Consider the following 22,125-nt stretch of genomic DNA (forward strand, 5'->3'; position numbering starts at 1 on the left):
ATTAGTGAAACATGAATCCTATGTTTATATATTAGTATTACTACTACTATATTGTAAAATGTGAATAAATTAATCAATTAATATAAATATGAGGCGAGACATACCAAATAAAAATTTAAACATGAGGAATGGAGGGAATAATTTACTCTAAAAACAATTAAAGCTTAAACAGATGATGATCCTATTAGGAATATATAAAAATGTACATGCAATAGTAGTATATAATACTCCTATTATTTCTTAAAATGAAAAATATGCATCGTATTATATAAAAATAGTAGTATATAATAGTAGTATATAATACTCCTATTAAAATGAAAAAAATATGCATCGTATTAAACCAACGTTTTACCGGCTGTGATGAGAGAATTTTGATTTTTGATGAGTAGATGACAAATGCAGTTCGGAATAATGATCCCTTTGCGTGTATAAAAAAACTGAATAACTAATCATCCTTTCTCACTCATCAATGGCCGACGAAGTACTCAACTCTCTCCCTGAATTCTTCCCTTCCATCGCAGTCGGAAAAAACGGCCAAATCGAGAGGCTAAATTCCCATGACGTCGTTCCCCCATCTCTAGATCCAGCCACGGGAGTCCAATCCAAAGACGTCGAGATCGCGGCGGAGATCATCCTCTCCGCCCGGATTTACCTCCCGCCCAACGCCGATCCCACCAAAAAGCTCCCGCTTCTGTTCTACTACCACGGCGGCTGCTTCATCATCGGATCCGCCTTCTCCCCGCGCTATCACAAGCACCTCAATCAGTTAGTCGCACAAGCCAACGCCGTCGCCGTCTCGTTGAATTACCGATTAGCCCCCGAATTCCCGATCCCAGCCGCGTTCGAGGATTCATGGCGCGCTCTCAAATGGAGCGCCGAGGGAAATGAGGTGTGGATCAATGAATTCGCCGATCTGACACGTGTGTATTTAGGCGGGGACAGTGCGGGAGCGAATATAGCACACAACATGGCAATGCGGGTCGGGTCGGAGAATCCGGCGGGCTTCAACTTGGAAGGGATATTCCTAAATTGCCCCTACTTCGGGGGCGTGGATCCGATTGGGTGCGAAACGGCGGAGGAGTACCTGAAGTGGACCAAGTTTATTGAGAAGCTTTGGGGATTTGTTTGCCCGAGCATGAGGGATCGCGACGAGGGATGGGTGAACCCGGGTAAGGATCCGAAGATTTCGGGTTTGGGTTGTGGGAAAGTGCTGGTTTACGTTGCGGAGAAGGATTTTCTCAAGGATAGAGGGTGGTATTACAATGAGGTGTTGAGCAATTGTGGGTGGAAGGGAGAAATTGAGTGTGTTGAGGTTGCAGGTGAAGCCCATATTTTCAGTGTGATTGCTCCAGATACTCAGGTTGGCATTGACATGATCAAAAGAGTGGCTTCCTTTATTAATCACTAAATTGCAAGTCAAGCCCTAATAAATCTATAATCTTTGAAGTTCATAAGGATCTTCAAGATTTAATATTGTGTTAATTTTCGATTTTCAAGCACCTTACTTGATTTATTATTTTTGGTTATTAACAATACTCTATCCGTCCCATAAAAATGTGGGCATTTCAAATAGCACGCGAATTACAGAGATGAGGGATAACATAACCCACATTATAATTAGTTTTTAATGAGTTGTAATGGTGGTAATAGTGAAATGTAAAACCCATTTTTAATACTCTATCTGTCCCAACTAAGTTGAGTCGTATTCCTTTTAGAGATGTCCAACTAAATTGAATTATTTCCTTTTTTGTCTAAAAACAAAACATCAAATCACTATTACTTTATTCCATCACCTACTTTACTATCTCTTCATCTTTTCTAATTTATTCATCTCTCATACTGTTTAACACAATTTTTTAATCTCTGTGTCCAAAAATTATGACTCAACTTAGTTGTGATGAAGGAAATACTATTATTAGTTTTTTTTCTGGCAATTGAAACTAATTAAATACTACTAATTATCCCACATCGGTGTTCATAAAGAACCGAAATCACAATATAAATTTCATGAGTTCTTCTCCATCATCAATTGATTTTATGATGAAACTTGTGGTTTTTTATCAATGCTATAATAGTACTCCGTAATAGATTGAGTGTAAAAAGTAAGTGGAATTTGCTTAAAATTAAATGGTGGATAGAGGGAGTATCATTTGTACTAATAATTGGGAGTTTCTTCGATATATTATCATTGTTTTAAAAATACGACCAAACAAATCAGTGGAAAGTTCCACTGGTTCTCAAGCATGAACCACGGCAATTTCGTCTAGTCTAATTTGCACATTGTAAAATTTGAAAATCACTCGCATTCATAGTCTATGTGTATATCTGTTGTGACGTTATGATGAGTAATTACTAATCTACTATTAATATAATGATAAGACAATACGAGTAATTAAACTGCAATAATTTTATGATTAATTTCTATCAATAAGATGTTAAAACTATTAATGTTTTGATGAGTGACAAAACGTAGGGTAAGAGGGGGACGTGGACCCAAGAACATTTTTACCAATGAAGACTCGTTTTATAGGTTAGTAGTTTTTTTTCCACTTAAAAGTTTATAGTTAAGCTGTCATGAATTTGATGAGGAAATGACCAATACAGGAAGAATGATTCCATTAGTAATTAGGGATAAGAGAGTTAATTTACTCTAAAACGAAACATAGATATATTTTTTTTATCAAAGTAGTACACAAATATATACAATAAAATATTTTTAATGGAAAATAGACAAGATATTAGTATTTATTAATTACAAAAGATTTCTTCTAGTAAAATGTATTTATTTTTTGAGAAATTACAAAGATGTTAAAAAATCTTTCTTTAAAATGATTAATACTAAAGTTTTTCAACCACTTTTTTGTTGTCCAAAAACTGTCATATTTTTTCTTTAAAAAAAATCAATATTAATACATTTAATCACTGTTTCTCTTACTTCATCATTGCTCCAATAAAAATGATTCATGGGATCACAGTTTTACCAATAAAATTCACTTCATACTTCATAAGTGATAAGTTACTCTTTAAGTCCATGAATAAATGTTCTCTAAATTACCATGACACTATTAAAAAATTAACAGAAAAATGAGTGAAAAAAATTAATGAAATATGATACTCCTATCTACTTTTATATACAAAATATTATATTTTTTTTATAATAAAATGTGAATTAAATGTGAGACACACACTCTAATTATTTATTTATATGATGATTCAAATCTTCTATCTTTGACGAGCTGCAGAATAAGAATCCAGTTAGAGTGATCCCATGAATAATTGTGGACAAGGATGAAAGAAATGTCAATAGAAGATGACAAATGCAGTTAGAAAGAGTGATTCCATGAGTAATTATGAACTGTCACCAACAAATGTTTATCTGGAAGAATCATCCCATCAATATATAAGAGTGTGATAATCCGAGTGAAGAAATATACACTAATCACCCTTTCCTTCCCTTCATCCCTCTCATCAATGGCCGACCAATTACTCCACACTCTCCTCGACCTCTTCCCTACGCTCAAGACGCTACCCACCGAAGATTTCGTCCCCCCGTCTCTTGATCCAGCCACGGGCGTCCAATCCAAGGACGTCGAAATCGCGGCGGAGATCAACCTCTCCGCCCGGATTTACCTCCCGCCCAGCGCCGACACCACCAAAAAGCTCCCGCTCCTCGTCTACTACCACGGCGGAGGCTTCGTCTTCGAATCCGCCTTCTCCCCGCTCTACCACAAGCACCTCAATCTCTTAGTCGCCCAATCCAACGTCGTCGCTGTCTCGGTAAATTACCGATTAGCCCCTGACTTTCCCATCCCGATCGCGTTCGAGGATTCATGGCGCGCTCTGAAGTGGACCGCCGAGGGCGAGGACGAATGGATCAACGAATTCGCCGATCTGAAGCGTGTGTATTTAGGCGGGGACAGCGCGGGCGGGAATATAGCGCACAACATCGCCATGCGGGTCGGGTCGGAGAATCCGGAGGGTTTCAACCTGCAAGGGATGTTCCTGAACTGCCCCTACTTCGGGGGAGTGGATCCGATTGGGAGCGAAACGGCGGAGGAGTTGAAGTTGAAGAAGAGGACAGAGTTTTTCCAAAATCTGTGGGGATTTGTTTGCCCGAGCTTGAGGGATCGGGACGAGGGATGGGTGAACCCGGGTAAGGATCCGAAGATATCGGGTTTGGGTTGTGCAAAAGTGCTGGTTTATGTTGCGGGGAATGATTCGCTCAAGGCTAGAGGGTGGTATTACAAGGAGGTGCTGAGTAATTGTGGATGGAAGGGAGAAATCGAGTGTATTGAGGTTGCAGGTGAAGACCATGTTTTCAGTGTGTTTGCTCCAGATAATCAGTCTGGTATTGATATGATTAAGAAAGTGGCTTCTTTTATTAATCACTGAATCGTAATAAGTCGATCCTTAATTAATCATATCATCTTCTGCTAATTATAGCCCTAATAAGTGTATTATCTTTGATGTTCGTCTTCAAGATTTAGATATCTTTTCGCTATTTTTGGTTGTGTTAACTTTTGATTTTCAAGCACATTATACAAGCACATTACCTGATATTTTACATGTAATGAATCGTTTCATATCACTCACCAACTGATGTTAATGTTCATGCATGGACTATAAATGTATAACCTTTCACATTCATCGAAAAGAGTGTCTATAAGGTTGTCTACCCCAATTTCGAATACTCCGTATTAATTATAATTGTTTGGGTAAACTAGGTTTCAATAAAGGGACATATCATTGACCATTGTTGTGGATTATGGTGAGTCACATAATTATTAAACACTAAACTTAAATTAAGAAATTTCAATTTCTCAATTATCTTATTTATATATCATTTAAATGAATATTTTTTCTCTTCCAATTTTTTGCTTTTTTTTACTATATTAATTATTAATAAAACAACGTAACTGAGAGCATCACTAAAATACTTGTTTGTAAAACGATTTTGATAACTAAGAAACATGCACAAATTTTCATCTAATATTCCATTTTCAACTTTTATGGAATTCACGAGAAATTTAATTAAATTTAAAGTCGAAAAATGAACAACATTACAACAAATCTACATTGCACTAGGATATTATTCAGACGAATCTATAGCATCATGGATAATCCCATAACTACAAAAAGATTAATTCCTTAATTTACCCTTACTACATAAAATAAATCATATAAATATGACACATGGCATTATCTAGATGGTTGATAATCCTAATCTTATGGCTCTAGTTTGCCTTAGTTTAAATATGAATAGATTTTGATTTGATCCATTATCTCTCTCTATATATATGATTGATTTAAAATAAATCCAACTTTATATCATATCAGATCCCTTTTTAAACTTAGTACATATTACTTCCTTCGTTTATGAACACATTTTTCACTTTTATTCAGCATGACAATAAATAGATTTAAAGGAAAATTAGTAGAAAAAGTCAATAAAATAGGAGTTTTACTTTTCTACATTTATTTTATACTAAAAAATGTAAATGAAATACGTTATTAAAATGTCATGTACATCTACCCAAACTAGTACTCCACAATTAAAGAGATCTTTAATAATGAACGAATCGACACTCTTTGATAGAATTTAATTGTAATTGCTTGAATTATTATTTATTAATTGAGAAAATTACAAGCTCATATTATTTACTTCTACTTGCTATATATTTCCATTTTCATTTGTCAAACAAAGTTTCATATTTCAATTAGTGATCTTATATTCTACTAACTTATTTATACTCATACTTTAATTATAAAAATTAATAATATAATATAGGGTTCTTGGATATTGAATTGAATCTTCCCAATCCCACCAAATGATGCTAATGTTCATGCATGGACGTTGAAAAGATGTGACGTAAACTAACAATGTGGCATTTCTTCACATCACTGACTATAAGATTGATATCTACTTCTTTGGTTATATAGTTATCGATTTTATCCACCCCAATTTCACGCATTTAATAAGTAAATGGTTGGGAAACTGGGTTTCGATGACGGGACATATGAACAACATCATTTGAACAATAGTAAAAAACGTTGTTTGTACATAAGATTTTATAGTTAAAAAAATTGTAATGTAATTTTATATTTTATAATTTTGTGAGATTCGACAAATTAAAGTTAATTAAAACTGGTGATTTAAATTACTATTATCTTATAAAAACATAAGAATCCCTAAATAAATGTTGAAAATTCGACAACATTATAAAAAAGCATCAAGTGCATCATAATCTACACTATACTAGGGTATTATTCAAATGCATCTATAGTACAAAAAAATTGATTCTCTAATTTAATCTTACTACATAAAATAAATTATATAAATCTATCAAATGGTGTAATCTCGGAAGTTGGTCATCCTATATTAATGAATATAGTTGGATTTTTTTTATATGAATGAGTTTAATTTGATCCATTCCTTCCGTCTGCATTAAGTTGGGTCAAAATTTTTGGCCAAGAAATTAAGAAATTGTGTTGAATATATAAAATTTTTTGGCCAAGAAATTAAGAAATTGTGTTGAATATATAAAAAGAAAATAAAATAGAATAGTAGAGAGGAAAAAAGTAAGAGATAATAAAATAAGTGATAGAAATAAAATAAGAGCAAGTAAATGTTTTATTTTCTATCAAACAAGGAAATGACTCAACTTTGTTAGGTCATCTTAAAAAAGAAAAAGATTCAACTTATTTGGGACCATTGGCGGACACAGTAAGGCTATGGGAGGGGCTTAAACCCCTATCCAATTTTTTTTAACTTTATAATTTTTTGAAATTTTTGAAGACTACCTTGTTCAGTTCTCACAAAATCAATATCTGGGAAGACTAAAGTATTGAAATTTAAATGATAGGAGGGGCTGAATCTAAAATTCTGAAACAAATGAAGAAAACAACAATGGCAGATTGGAGGTAATAGATTAAGAAAGAAGACGACAGTTAATACTATATAATAATAATATTATTATAAAAAGATACTCCCTCCGTCCCCTAATAGGAGTCGCTCTTTGACCGGGCACGAGTATTAAGAAATGTAGAGAAAAGTTGGTTGAAAAAGTTAGTGAAATGTGGGACCCATATTTTTATATTGGTTTTATAATAAAATGTGAGTGGAGTGAGTTAGTGAAATGTGGGGCCTACTACCATTTATGGTAAAAATGAAGAGCGACTCTTAATGAGGGACGACCCAAAATGGAAATTAGCGACTCTTATTCGGGGACGGAGGGAGTACTATTCTGGAATCTAGCCTCCTTTGATGAGCTAAATGCGTTGGTGTAGGTATTTTGGTTTTTGAAAATTACTAAAAATGATATACTTACGAGTAATATACTCCCTACGTCCCTAAAATATATGCACTCTTTCCTTTTTAGTCCGTCCCACAAAAATATGCACTTTCTAATTTTGGAAAGTTTTTTCTCTTTAATGAGGTGAGACTCATTCTCTACTAATAATACTTTATTTACTTTTTCTCTCTACCTTTTTCCTACTTCACTAATTTTACATTAAAACTCGTGCTGACCCCAAAGTGCATATTCTTTGGGGACGGAAGGAGTAGCTAGTAGCTATAATCCATACGAATTCTCTTTCATATATACATAATCCCTAGAACTATTACTCCTCGAGCATTCTATTTTACTTTTAAATTTAATCATACAAAAGTTTGTTTTTCTAAAATTCTTCATGTAATACTTTATTAGGAGAAATTAATAATAAGAGCATAAAAATAATTGTTATGGAATTTGTAGTGTAATTTATAGGACTTTTTTTGTTTATTTAAAAATTATTGATTTGAGTTTGAATTGTTGGGTTGAAGTTTTTCAAAGAATGAATACCAAACAAATTCGGAAATAGTTTCAGTCAGTGAGAATTAAACACACAATATTTTAGTTGCCATAGTTCGAGTAAAACAATATAATTATAACATTAATTGTTTCATTTGAGCTAGGTATATATATATATATATATAGGGACGTGATCAGATTAATAAGTGAAATTATGTCAAAAATCAAAGCTAATCTCAGTTATTAGATCTTGTGATGTAACTATTAGATTAATGTCACGTATCATCTAATAATGTAGATTATTAGTCTAATAATGTAACTTAGCTAATAATATACTCCCTCCGTCCCCGAATAAGAGTCGCTAATTTCCTTTTCGGGATGTCCCCCATTAAGAGTCACTCTACCACTTACCATTTTTGGACATCAAAATTACCCTTAATGTTTAGCAAAAAAAGAAAATGCAACCCCTCATTCTCGATTAAACTCACTCACTCTCGACCCTCTCTCACTGTCGACCCTCTCTCATGAATCCTCTCCCCCTCCTGGATTCATCGACGACGTGAGCTCCGCCAGGCCTCCAGCTGCTCCGATCTCAACACCACCTCCTTCATCCGCCGCTTGATCCTCGCCGAGAAGCCGAATCTCATCGTCTTCACCGGTCTGTTACTTAATTAACCCTTGCTGCTTTTGATTTTGCCGACAAATTTGCTGAAATTAGCTGTTGGTTGCAGGGGATAACATATTCGGATTCGATGCGAGCGACGCGGTGAAGTCAATGAACCAGGCGTTTGGTCCTGCAGTTAACTCTGGCATCCCGTGGGCGGCGGTGCTGGGGAATCACGACCAGGAGTCGACTCTGTCGAGGGAAGGTGTGATGACGCATATAGTGGGGATGGAGAACACGCTGTCACAGCTGAATCCAGGCGGAGCTCACGTCGTCGATGGAATGAAATTGGCTTTTTCCCTCTCTATTTTTGGGAGGAGTTTGAATTTGTGACATTGTTTTTTGATTTAATTTTGCAATTACAGTGCAACTTGCTGATGTGAAATTAGAGTGCAAGTTAACAGTGAATTTGTGAGTGGTTTTCGATTCAATTTTTGGCATGAAATTGGATTTTGCACCTTTTTTTTCATTTAATTTTGGTAAGACAAATTTAATTATGGAATTTAGTTAATCACTACACCATTAAATTTAATTGAATTGATTGAGGCAGTGAATCTGCATTTGTAAAATTAAAATTGAACACTGAATTGATTTAATTAAATTTATTATACCAAAAGTCAAAGAGGTCCCACATTTCACTACCTACCTCCATTTACTGTACCAACTATTCAAACACTTCCTTAAAACCCGTGCCGAGTCAAACAACGACTCCTAATCGGGGACGGAGGGAGTACTATTTTAGTAAAATAATGTAGCATTTTTGTATAATAATGTAACTTGGATAATAATGTAACATCTTAGTCTAATAATGTAGCTTATCACAACCATCCAATCTAAGGATCCAAGGACTGAAATTTGCTTTGATTTTTGATAGAATTTCACTTATTGACCATAGTGCGCCCATATATATATATATATATATATATGGATGTATTCATTTCCTTTTCCTATATTTCCTCATTTTTCCTTCTTAATATCAGCCATTAGATTAGAGAAATGGACGGTCAAGATCAACATTGGGTAATTAATCTCGTGTTGCATTATTTGTCCTATTTTGTGCATTATGAGGGTACAATAGTAATCTAATAATGGCTGAAAACCGCTACGAATAATGCACCACATGGTCACGAGTAATGCATATAATTGACTATATAATGCACAATATGTGAACTGCAATGCATACGAATAAGATGTACCATGTTATGATGTTTGGACACACGTTTCTTGTTTCCCCTAAGGGTTTAATAAGCTTAGGGGCTAGGGTATAGTACGTAGACACGTATGTAATCTTCACATGGTAACGAGTAATGGATATAATTGACTATATAATGCACAATATGTGAACTGCAATGCATACGAATAAGATGTACCATGTTATGATGTTTGACACACGTTTCTTGTTTCCCCTAAGGGTTTAATAAGCTTAGGGGCTAGGGTATAGTACGTAGACATTACTAAATGCACGTATGTAATCTTCAATCCGTTGATTAACCCATATACACAATACCTCTAATAATGCATAATATACTGAGATAATGACAATTAACAGCTACATAATGCACTACCTAAACCAAATAATGCACATACGTATATTCCAATAACAACAATTTGTTAGTAATGTCTACGTACTATACCCTAGCCCCTAAGCTTATTAAACCCTTAGGGGAAACAAGAAACGTGTGTCAAACATCATAACATGGTACATCTTATTCGTATGCATTGCAGTTCACATATTGTGCATTATATAGTTAATAACATCCATTACTCGTGACAATTTGGTGAATTATTCGTATCGTTTTATAATTTGTTATTAATGCGTACGTACTATACCCTAGCCCCTAAGCTTATTAACCCTTAGGGGAAACAAGAAACGTGTGTCAAACATCATAACACAGCACATCTTGTTCGTATGCATTGCAGTTCACAAATTGTGCATTATATAGTCAATTATATCCATTACTCGTTACCATGTGAAGATTACATACGTGTCTACGTACTATACCCTAGCCCCTAAGCTTATTAAACCCTTAGGGGAAACAAGAAACGTGTGTCCAAACATCATAACATGGTACATCTTATTCGTATGCATTGCAGTTCACATATTGTGCATTATATAGTCAATTATACGCATTACTCGTGACCATGTGGTGCATTATTCGCAGATACCAAAATGTGGCAGTTACTTTTCCGTCAAATGTCAATAATAACCCTGTAATGCATACAACCACCTTCTATAATGCAACACGGAATCAGTTTTATAGAATCAATCTGATCCGTTGATGCCTTAGATCTAACGCGTAATATTAAGAAGGAAAAAGGATCTAAGATGTGAAAAGGAGAATAACGCCCCTATATATATATATATATTGTTTTACTTTATTTTCTCTCGTACTTTACTTTTTCTCCACTTTAACTATTTATTATATTTTTCAAAACGAGTGTAGAAAATGAAAGTGCCATATTTTTCGTGGACAGATGGAGTATGTTTTTTTTCTCATCACTTAACACACAAAACATCTAAAAAAATATCGTGGCATCATCTAAGTGTAACATCTACCCTGGGACGAAGAAATCATCATTTACAGTAAAGCCCCTACTAAAAAAATTTTTTGCATCTGCCACTATTTGGGACAAAGGGAGTATCTTTTAAAATATTGTGTCTACGATAATGATCTCACTTCTCATGGCAAGACAAGAATATATCATATTTTCATATATTAATTTTATAAAAAAATATAATTGGAATTGTATCGTCGAGTGGACCAAAATAGCAAAAATAAACTTGTCCGGGCAGGAGAATGGAGTGAAGAAGTAATAGTCCTCCATTACTCAAATGTTGCGAATTGATATGTGGTTCATACTTCACCGTGCAGCTGTCAATGGATGATTTTTCACGAGTAATACAGCAGTTAGTAACTTAGAAGATATATATACATATATACCCTGAGTAATTGCGTATATACACTAATCATCCCTTTCTCTCTAATCAATGGCCGACGAAATCCTCCACGATTTCTTCCCTATGCTCAGAGTCTACAAAAATGGCCGAATCGAGAGGCTCATGGGCGTAGATATCGTCCCTCCATCTCTCGATCCAGCCACTGGAGTCCAATCCAAAGACGTCGAAATCGCGCCGGAGATCAACCTCTCCGCCCGAATCTACCTCCCTCCCAACGCCGACCCTACCAAAAAGCTCCCGCTCCTCGTCTACTACCACGGCGGCGGCTTCGTCATCGGATCCGCCTTCTCCCCGGTCTATCAGAAGCACCTCAATCTGTTAGTCGCACAAGCCAACGTCGTTCGAGGACTCATGGCGCGCTCTCAAATGGATCGCCGAGGGAAAGGAGGAATGGATCAACGAATTCGCCGATCTGAAGCGTGTGTATTTAGGCGGGGACAGCGCGGGCGGGAATATAGCACACAACATCGCCATGCGGGTCGGATCCGGAGGGTTTCAACTTGGAAGGGATGTTCCTTAATTGCCCCGCCTTTGGGGGCGAAAGGGCCGAGGAGTTCAAAAAGAGGGCAGAGTTTTCTAAGAAACTGTGGGGATTTGTTTGGGTGAATCCGGGTAAGGATCCGAATATATCGGGTTTGGGTTGCGGGAAAGTGCTGGTTTATGATGCGGGGAAGGATTACATCAAGGATAGAGGATGGTATTACAAGGAGGTGCTGACCAATTGTGGATGGAAGGGAGAAATCGAGTGTGTTGAGGTTGCAGGGGAAGACCATGTTTTCAGTGTAAATACTCCAGATAATGAAGTTGGCATGAATATGATTTAAAAAGTGGGCTTCCTTTATCAATAACTAAATCGTAAGCATAGCCCCAACAAATGACATTCATCGCATAACGTCTTTAAGATTTAAATATCTATTTTACTTACCCTATTTTCGAGATGTAATTTTAGTTGTTTGGTGAAATTGCTATGCGATGAAGGGATATATATGTATCCATTGTTATTATTCTGGCTTATGGAGTTATGGCGGTGCTTCATGATTTCATGAAATAATTAATTGGTATGTGTATAATTTGGTTGTGGTCCAAAGCTAATTAATTTTGAGACTTGTTTGCACTTATTATTTGATATTTTCAGTTTGTTTCACTTTTCATTTTCAAGTAAAGTGCATCTGCTCGCCTCAGCCTAAAACCATGACTGATTGTAATTTTTATGAATTTAGGCTCAGTCTTGATCCAATGGACTATTAGTTTAAGCTGGAACGATAGTACTCCCTCCAACTCTAAAAAGTTGGAATATTCAGTTCGATACATGTTTTAATGTATAATTGATAAATGTAAGAGAGAGATAAAAAAGAAAAATAATTAAATTATCGTGGCAAGTGAATAAATCTTGTCTCATTAGAGAGAAATAGCTTTTAAATTTAGAAAGTTAATAAATTCAGGGACTTAGAGAGAAATAGATTTTAAATTTAGAAAGTTCATACATTCAGGGACGACTAAAAAGGGAATAGCTCATACTTTTCAAGGACGGAGAGTAATTTTTCATATAGTTTTGATCAATTATTAATTACTCCCTTCGTCCCCGATTAATTATTCCATTTCGGTCCGGCCCTCAATAATTGTCACACTTCATTTTTAACATAAATGGTATGTGGGTTTCTCCATTCCATTAACTCACTTCACTCACATTTTATTATAAAACCAATATAAAAAAATGGGTCTTACATTCTATAACTTTTTCAACCAACTTTTCTTTACCTTTCTTAAAACCAGTGCACGGTCAAATAGTGACAATTAATCGGGGACGGAGGAGGGAGCAACTTTTTTTATTAATTTAGAAATAAATGTCTTTTAAAGCTTGCCGACGAGTAAATGAAATGCAAGTTCAGTTATAGAGAGCGGAGAAAATAAGAATACTCCTTTCTCTCTCATCAATGGCCGACGAAATCCTCCACGATTTCTCCCCTATGTTCAGAGTCTACAAAAATGGCAGACTCGAAAGGCTTACTGGCGAAGATGTTGTTCCCCCATCTCTTGATCCAGCCACCGGCGTCCAATCCAAAGACGTCGAAATCGCACCGGAGATCAACCTCTCCGCCCGGATTTACCTCCCGCCCAACGCCGACCCCACCAAAAAGCTCCCGCTCCTCGTATACTACCACGGAGGCGGCTTCGTCATCGAATCCGCCTTCTCCCCGCTCTACCAGAAGCACCTCAATCACTTAGTCGCACAAGCCAACGTCGTCGCCGTCTCGGTAAATTACCGATTAGCCCCCGAATTCCCGCTCCCGATCGCGTTCGAGGACTCATGGCGCGCTCTCAAGTGGAGCGCGGAGGGAAAGGAGGAGTGGATCAACGAGTTCGCCGATCTGAAGCGTGTGTATTTAGGCGGAGACAGCGCCGGCGCCAATATCGCCCACAACGTCGCCATGCGGGTCGGGTCGGAGAATCCGGAGGGTTTCAAGTTGCAAGGGATTTTCCTCAACTGCGCCTTCTTCGGGGGCGTGGATCCGATTGGGAGCGAAACGACGAAGGAGGGTTGGAGGGAGTTTTGTGAGAAATTGTTTCGATTTGTTTGGCCGAGCTTGAGGGATGGGTGAATCCGGGTAAGGATCCGAAGATATCGGGTTTGGGGTGCGGGAAAGTGCTGGTTTACGTTGCGGAGAAGGATTTTCTCAAGGATAGAGGGTGGTATTACAAGGAGGTGCTGAGCAACTGTGGGTGGAAGGGAAAAATCGAGTGTGTTGAGGTTGCAGGAGAAGATCATGTATTCAGTGTGTTTGTTCCGGATAATCAGGTTGGCGTCGATATGATCAAGAAGGTGGCTTCCTTTATTAATAACTAAATCGTATCTCAAAGCTTCAATAATTCATACTATATCAGCTTCCCAATGTATTCAGTGTGTTTGGTTTTGAGATTTGTTTGCATTTGAAATATAAATGAAGTTCCGTAATTTTTCAGTTACAATTATGTAATTTTCGTCCAAATTCTTTTAACCAAAACCGTAAGCAACCCAAAAAAAAAATGAACTCAATCAATTGATTGGGTTCTATTATGCTCAGCCACATATGGTATCATTTGAGAAGTAGAATCATAAAAAATCAAGCAAAAATATACTTTTCGTACATAATGTTGATAGCCTTACAAGATTTTTTCATACATTAATGGCGTTCAGTTTCGTAGATAAAATATTAAAATATAATATAGTCTAGGATTGAGTTGTGAGACTATTTTAGTTGGAAGGAGTTGACTATGACTAATTATCTCATGATTATCCATCCAGGATTGAGTTGTGAGATTCAATCTCATTAACTAAAAACACTACATATTTAATCTTGAGATACAATCTTACTGAAAGAGAACAAACCAAAGCATGATGAAGAAAGCAAACTTGAACATTGCTGTAAATAGAACAAGAGAAGACTATCACTGTGTTTTGATTGATTGATTATCAAGCATACAAACGATGCATATATACAAGCTGTGGAACAATCTAGACTTATCATTCTGTTATGATTAACATGCTAAACAACAAAACTAATCCTAACAAACAGCAGGCTTTAATCCCTTAAGCAAGATGTCCTTGAACGTACAAGAGTGGTCCCTCAATGCTTTGTTGGCTACAACTGTCATTGGTGATGATCCAATGCTCTTGTGCTGAGTCTTTTCTCATGCACTCTCATTCCTAGTCGTGCATGATTCCACATGAGCATAGTCCACGTGAGCATTACCTTCATGCAATTCGGCTTGGTTGAATAAGCTATCTCCTTCAACCCGCTTGATCAAGTCATCGGCCGATGGCTTGATCAAGCCAATCTTCTTCTCATGCATCAGTGGCTTGATCGATGACTTGATCAAGCTAATCTCCTTCTCACGGATCTTGAGACTTCTAACATCCCCCCTCAACCTGAGTGAGGCTAGTGAAACCACACCAAGTTTATTTCGCAGCTTCACGAAAGGTTGTTGGCCAAGTGGCTTAGTAAAGATGTCAGCCACCTGATCTTGAGAAGGAACATGCCTCAGCTCAATGTATCTATTGAGAACCTTGTCTCTAACAAAGTGAATATCAAGCTCGATGTGTTTGGTTCTAGCATGTAGGACAGGATTGGAAGCAAGAGCAATAGCACTTAGGTTGTCTACCCAAATCACAGGTTCTGAACGGGCTGTGAGCTTCAATTCTCCTAGAACAGAACTGAGCTAAGTTATCTCAGCTGCGGCATGAGCAAGACTTCTATACTCTGCTTCAGTACTCGACCTAGCTACAACAGTTTGTTTCTTTACACTCCATGAAATAAGACTATTGCCAAAATAGGTGCAAAAACCAGTAGTGGATCTTCTATCATCTATGTCCGTAGCCCAATCAGAATCAGAAAATGTAGATAACATGCCATTTGATTTAAGAATTTGAATTCCAAATTCTAGAGTGCCTAATAGATACCTCAGAATGCGCTTAACCGCTCTCCAGTGAGTGTCAAGCGGTGAGGCCATGTATTGGCTCACCTTATTAACAGCAAAATTGATATCCGGCCTTGTAATAGCAGCATATTGAAGTGCACCAATGATACTTCTATATAGGTTCTCCAATGTTTTTGCTAAGTTCACAGTTGGAAACCATAGGTGTGGGACAACCTTTTGCACCAGTCATTTTAGCCTTCACTTAATGTAAGATGATTGACACAAATGGAGGCCATGCTCAGTTCTAACAATTTCAACTCCAAGAAAGAGATTCACTTCACCAAGATCCTTGAGAGAAAAATGAGCATTCAACTGATCAATCACCTTCTTGATAGCAGTAGGGCAATTCCCTGTGATGAGCATATCATCCAAATAAATTAGAAGATAGATAGATTCAGAACCTGTCCTTCTAATGAACATTGATGCATCTGCCTTTGACTGAAGGAAACCAAGAGACAGAAGCACTGAGTGAATAGTAAAGAACCAAGCTCTGGAAGCTTGTTTGAGTCCATATATTGCCTTATTCAACTTGCACACAAGGTAAGAACCACCCTGCTCAAAACCAACAGGCTGTTTCATGTAGATATTGATAAGTCGTATTCTAGGCCTTGGTTACTGGTCAGTATGAAGTGCATATTTGAACTTTATCTGCAAAACAAGTTGCTTAAGCGTGCAGGTTGAGTGTTCTAGCCAGTAGGCAAAGCTTCAGATACTTCAGGTGAAAAGGGCGTCAGGACGATTACGTACTGACCAGTATACATGCAAAAATGGCTCGAGATGGAGAAGAAGGATAGCTGGGACTGATCAATCACAATTAAGGGCAAAGAAGTCATCTCACCACAAGGTTTTACCCTAAAATCAAGGGTAAGCCTCCCTATAAAAGGAAGCCACTTGGAGAGAGAAATGGGGGATCTAATTTCATCATCATCACTCTTAGGTAGAATTCTCTCGGTAGTTCAGTCCTTCAGCCCAGTCCAGAGTCTCGTTCCTCGCCACTGCCATGGTCACTTGAAGATCAAGAAGTTCCCAGAGTTCCAGACGTTCTCATCTAGTCAGCAAGATCGTAGTTAGAAGTTCCATCGCCCGGCGTGGCAAAACACTTTTATTTCATTTTCGTAGTTAATTTGCTTGTTTTTCCTTACGCTGGATCTTTGTTTGATTTTGAATTTCATTGCCTAGAAGTACTTTGTTTGCAGATCCGAACTTGTTTTATGCTATGAAGTTATTTTCTGTTCAGTTTACTTCGCCGATCTCTTTTCCTTTTGCCTAGTTAGCTTAGATCTAGAGTTTCTGGTCGTTTTGAGTATCGAATCGTGTGTTTCCAGTTAGTAGTTTATTTCTTCGAGTTAGCATAATCCGTTTTACTTTTATTTCATAGAGGTTTGTTTCATGCAAGGTGCAGTTATGTGTTTCCTGTTTTCTTCCATGCTGATCAGTAGGCGGGATTTCAGTTTCGATGTTTGATTTTCGATTTGGAATTTTTGATTGTAGATCTGTGTTCGTGAGTTATTAATCTGTATTTTTATGGTGCTGAATCTGATTTGTTTTCTGATTTTAGTTTGTGTTTGTTGAAGAAGATGATGTCCATATCCAAGTTTGGGACCACTTTGCTTTTTAGATGCTTTTTGCTTTTTGTCCTTCACCTTTAGTACACCCTGCAGATCTGTCAGCCTAGTCACCACAACTACCACTTACTCTCTGCTTTTCTATTTAGCCTTTTATAGAAACCTAGTACTTTCCGCATATTTTCTATTACACCGCATCCACCATAATTCCACGTACACCACTATATGTCGACCACCATTCACCCTTCCTAGTCAGTAGGACACCATCTTAATTTCCCGTCTAGGTAGAGACTCAACCCAAGCGTGGTAGCTAACCAAACCATCCAAAATATCACCGCAATCTGTCCAACCGTCACCATCTCTGTGGGATTCGACCCCTACCTTCACTATACTACCCAGTAGAAGAGGGTTGAGGAATCTTTGAAACTAGGGTCTAGGCTTAGTTAGGATCTCTATCCTGACCAGTAGGATATATCCTTGCTTGAACGACACCTACGCACCCCTGGCTCTTTCAAATGGCGTCGTTGCCGGGGATGGATGGCGTTTTTGAGTTGCTATTGTGTGTGATACTTTGGTGTATATATTGTGTATAATTTTCCTTTTTCTTTTCATTTCAGTTTATGAGCAGTAGCTTGTCTCCTGATCAGTGGAGGCCGAAAATACTCAAGCGAGGAACTATACTCGTAACCACTCGTTCTGGCCTGTCGACCACCTTGTCTGACCTAGGCACGAGTAGTGACAAAGAGAAGGGCACCATAGAGGGACCAATACCAGAAGAGAAACCACTGTTGGAAGGCAACCCAAGGGAAATGGCTAACCAGGGAGATGAAGACCCGGAGATCGGGACGCTGAACGCACATACTGAAGGAGAGCCCCCGCAAGCCATAGTCGTTACTCCAGGGCAAACCGCATGCGATGTGAAGCCTCATGTGATCGCGATCCTGCCTACATACTGTGGGAAGAGCTATGAAGGGCCGTATGAGTTTCTTCATGAGTTTTGTAAAATTTGTAGGGCGCAGAGGAGACCAACAGGAGCGACTGAGGATGATTATAGGCTGAAGGCTTTGCCATTTGTGCTCAAGGGGGAAGCTAACACCTGGTTCATGCGCCTGCCCCCCAACTCTATTGAGACTTGGGCCGATTTCAAGTCAGCATTCCTGGGTGAGTTTTTTCCGTCATCCAAGACAAGCGCGCTGAAGAGGGAAATAACTAATGTGAAGCAAGGGTATGATGAACCCTTGAGTGATTACTGGGCAAGATACATGGGTCTTTTGGAATCATGTCCCAACCACTGCATGGCGGACATTGAAGTACATCATACTTTCTACGAAGGTATGAGCGCGGTAACCAAGGACCTGGCAAATTCATCGTCAGGAGGAAGCTTCACGCAATTACGGGTCAGCGAAGCGAAGAGAGTCCTAAGGAAGCTACTGAATGCAAAGAAAGAGTATGACCATTCAAGGGAAGGATACAACCGAGAGCGGACTTCTGTTGCCTCGTCTACTGATCAGGAAAATAAGCTGGAGCAGAAAATGGATTTGAAAATAGATGAGCTGAAGAAGTCACTTCTGAGTGCGATCGAGAAGAGCACTCCATCATCTCCCCCAGCTGGGAACTACAAGGGTGCAGAGCAGGGAAATCAAGGACCGAACTATGATCAGCCTAATGACTTCGGGAATATGGAATAAGTTAATGCTGCGGGGTACTTCAATTCTAGTAGGCATTGGATTCAAGGTAGACAACGGGATGCACCATGGAGGAATCATCCAAACTTCCGATGGGGTGACGGAAGCCAAAATCAGAACCAAGGTCAGAACCAGTATAACCCCCATCCGAACCAAAACCCTAACCGTGGACCAGCAAACCCAGACTACCAGCCCAACTGGTCAGGAAGAAACCAACAATCCCAAAACCAAAACCCACAAAACCAGAACCCGAACCCTGTCTATGTGCCGCCCCACCAGAGAAACTTCCAAAATTTCCAAAATCAGCCGAACCCAGGACCCCAACACCATCAGAACCAAAATCAATTCCAAGGCCAGCACCAGAATCAATATCCTCAAGATCAGTACACCCCTCCTGCCCAGTATAACCAATACCCGCCTAATCAAGGCCAGCAAAACTCCCAGAACTATCAACACCAAGGGCCGAGTCATTTCCAAAATTCGAACAGGCCAAGGAGATCCGTTGAGGACATGATGGGTGAAATGCTAGCGTCACAACAGAGCATCAAAGGAGAATTGCAATCCCATAATGAGGTCGTGCAGGGGATGCAAAATGCCCAGAAGGAACATAAGGCGAACATGGATATGATGAATATGCAGTTAGCTCAACTGGCCAGTTCGGTGGGTGATTTGAAGGGAAATGCAGGGAAACTCCCATCTACAGTCCAAATGCCCGAAAAGGCAAATGTGAGTAAGGTTACGTTGAGGTCAGGAACTACTTATGACGCGCCTCAACCGAAACGACCTAGTGGAGGATCCAATGGAACGAAGATAGGAGGCGATACCATTTCAGTGGAAGAATTAGGGAGACCTATGCCTCGGATGCAGGATCCATTCTTCTTGGATGATACACCAAGTGTAAGAGGTGAACCCGACACCCTACTGACCGGGAAGGAACCTCCTCAAGAGGAAGAGCCCAGAATGGAGGCCCAGACCCAGGAACTACCCAAGAAAGACTCCAAGAAGGTTGCTGAGGGACCAGTAGAGGAGAAAAAATGGGAGAAACCATTCCCATTCCGATTTGTTACAAAGAGGAAGAAAGAGAACCCAGTGGATTACTTATCAATTTTCGGGAAGCTGGATGTCACCATACCATTCCTCCAAGCCGTGAAGCTACCCCCTCTCGGGAAATTCATAAAGGACTTCATAGCTGGGAGAGCCCAGAAGGATGGCAAGATTATGGTGGAAGGGATAGCGTCAGCAATAGTGCAAGAGAAGTTACCACCCAAGAGAGCCGACCCAGGTATGTTCACCCTACCCATAACTGTAGGAGATGTGAAGGTCGAACATGCAATGTGTGATTTGGGGGCATATATAAATGTCATGCCATTGTCTATCTATAACCAGTTGAAAGGAGTGAGGCTGTCAAATACTAGAGTATTGATCCAACTGGCTGATAGGTCGTGCATAAGTCCTGAGGGAGTTTTAGAAAATGTGTTAGTAAGAGTGCATGATTTTACATACCCTGCTGATTTTTATGTGATCAAAATGAGTGAGCATGAAGCGAGGGAGTCTAGTGGAGTCTTGTTAGGAAGACCTTTTCTGAGAACGGCCAAGACAATAGTGGATATGGCCGAGGGGACTATTTACATTGATTTTCATGGGGAGAAGTTTACCTTCGATATAAATGATGCCATGAAGAAACCCATTGATTCTGAAAATCTATGCTATGTTGATGTGATTGACCCCCTAGTCCAAGATTTTCTTGAGACCGAACTATTGCAGGAGAAACTCCAGGCTTTAGATGTTTATGAACAGGCTGACATAGAAGCTGCTGCATGGTGTGATCTGATCAGTAGCCAAGGGTTGACTGATGAAGAGATAGAAAAAGCAATTATGAACTTTTGTCAGAAATCAGAATTTATTGGAGCCGCAGGGGCTCAACTACCAGCCAGTACTGAGGAATTCTCAGATGGTGAATTAGAAAAAGAGGGGGATGCTGCAAAAAACCTTCTACCCGCAGAAACACTTCTCCAACAAGTTGATTTAAAGAAAGCGGCAAACAAACAAGCCTCGGTGAGACCCTTTTCAAACCTCCAAGATGAAACCCCAGAAATACAACCGCCAACTGAAGAGCGGCCGCCAAACCCACAACCGCAACCACAAGAGTCGATTCTTCAGGCTCCGGTGATGATTCCCTTGAACGAACTGGCGGAGTTCCTCAGGCAGCAGGACCCAAATAAAGATTGGGCGGCTGTGTTGGCGGGTTTTAACCAAACCGGAAGCGGATCAAGCATGACCGGAGGAACCCCGATAGTACCAACCCCAGAAACAAATGTTCAGCCCACAGTGCACCCACCGATTTCCATTCCAACTTCCTCAACAATCCCACCAGAAAAGAAATCTCCCTTGACGACCGCACCATCAGAATCCTCAAAACCCTCCCCGACTCGCCAACAAATCGAACCAATGGATGTTGACCCTCTTTCTGCCTATTATGACTCTGACCTAGGGGAAGGCGAATGGAAAGCAAGCGAGGAGCAGAAGAGCCGGGAGGAGGAAGATGAATCGGAGAGAACACTGGTAGCGGAACTCGTTCCCCAAGAAATGGAAAGGGAGGGGATAGATCTGAACGAAACGGCCAGAAAGAAAGTCCTTATGACTGATGAGGAGTTTGAGGAGCTTTCGAACGAGGTAACCAGGGTGGAAGATAATAAGGGAGTCGAGAACAAGGTGGCAGACCATTTGAGCAGAATAATGCAAGATGGAAACGGTGACGAAGTGCATGACAAGTTTCCGGAGGAACATTTGTGTGAGGTGATTTTTGCGCCCAAAAAAATTGATTTGGAAGAAGTGTTGAAACTTACTGGTCAGAATGATACAGCAAAAAGGAAAGAGAAGGTAGGGCAGGAACCATGGTATGCGGACCTGGCCAACTACCTAGTAACTGGAGAGCTTCTGGAAGTACCGAGTGTTACCAAAGCCCAAAGAATGAAGATAAAGAGTGAAGCAAAATACTACTTTTGGG

The 22,125-nt window shown here is 39.0% G+C and overlaps 2 protein-coding genes and 2 pseudogenes across 2 annotated transcripts; all 4 read left to right on the plus strand.

Annotated features, from left to right (window-relative positions):
• Positions 1 to 469: 469 nt before the first annotated feature.
• On the plus strand, positions 470 to 1,408 carry LOC121754801 (probable carboxylesterase 2). The gene has a single exon (XM_042150105.1). It carries the CDS (start codon positions 470 to 472, stop codon positions 1,406 to 1,408), a length of 939 nt encoding a protein of 312 aa, XP_042006039.1.
• A 1,973-nt stretch (positions 1,409 to 3,381) lies between these two features.
• On the plus strand, positions 3,382 to 4,426 carry LOC121755107 (probable carboxylesterase 2). Its single transcript, XM_042150401.1, has one exon. The coding sequence runs from the start codon at positions 3,472 to 3,474 to the stop codon at positions 4,390 to 4,392; it is 921 nt and encodes a 306-aa protein (XP_042006335.1). The 5' UTR covers positions 3,382 to 3,471; the 3' UTR covers positions 4,393 to 4,426.
• Positions 4,427 to 11,334: 6,908 nt separating this feature from the next.
• Positions 11,335 to 12,435, plus strand: LOC121754957 (annotated as a pseudogene).
• An 884-nt stretch (positions 12,436 to 13,319) lies between these two features.
• Positions 13,320 to 14,359, plus strand: LOC121754428 (annotated as a pseudogene).
• The last annotated feature ends 7,766 nt before the right edge of the window (positions 14,360 to 22,125 follow it).

Source organism: Salvia splendens, chromosome 11, assembly GCF_004379255.2.
Source record: "Salvia splendens isolate huo1 chromosome 11, SspV2, whole genome shotgun sequence".
In the NCBI taxonomy this organism is placed as follows: Eukaryota; Viridiplantae; Streptophyta; class Magnoliopsida; order Lamiales; family Lamiaceae; genus Salvia; species Salvia splendens.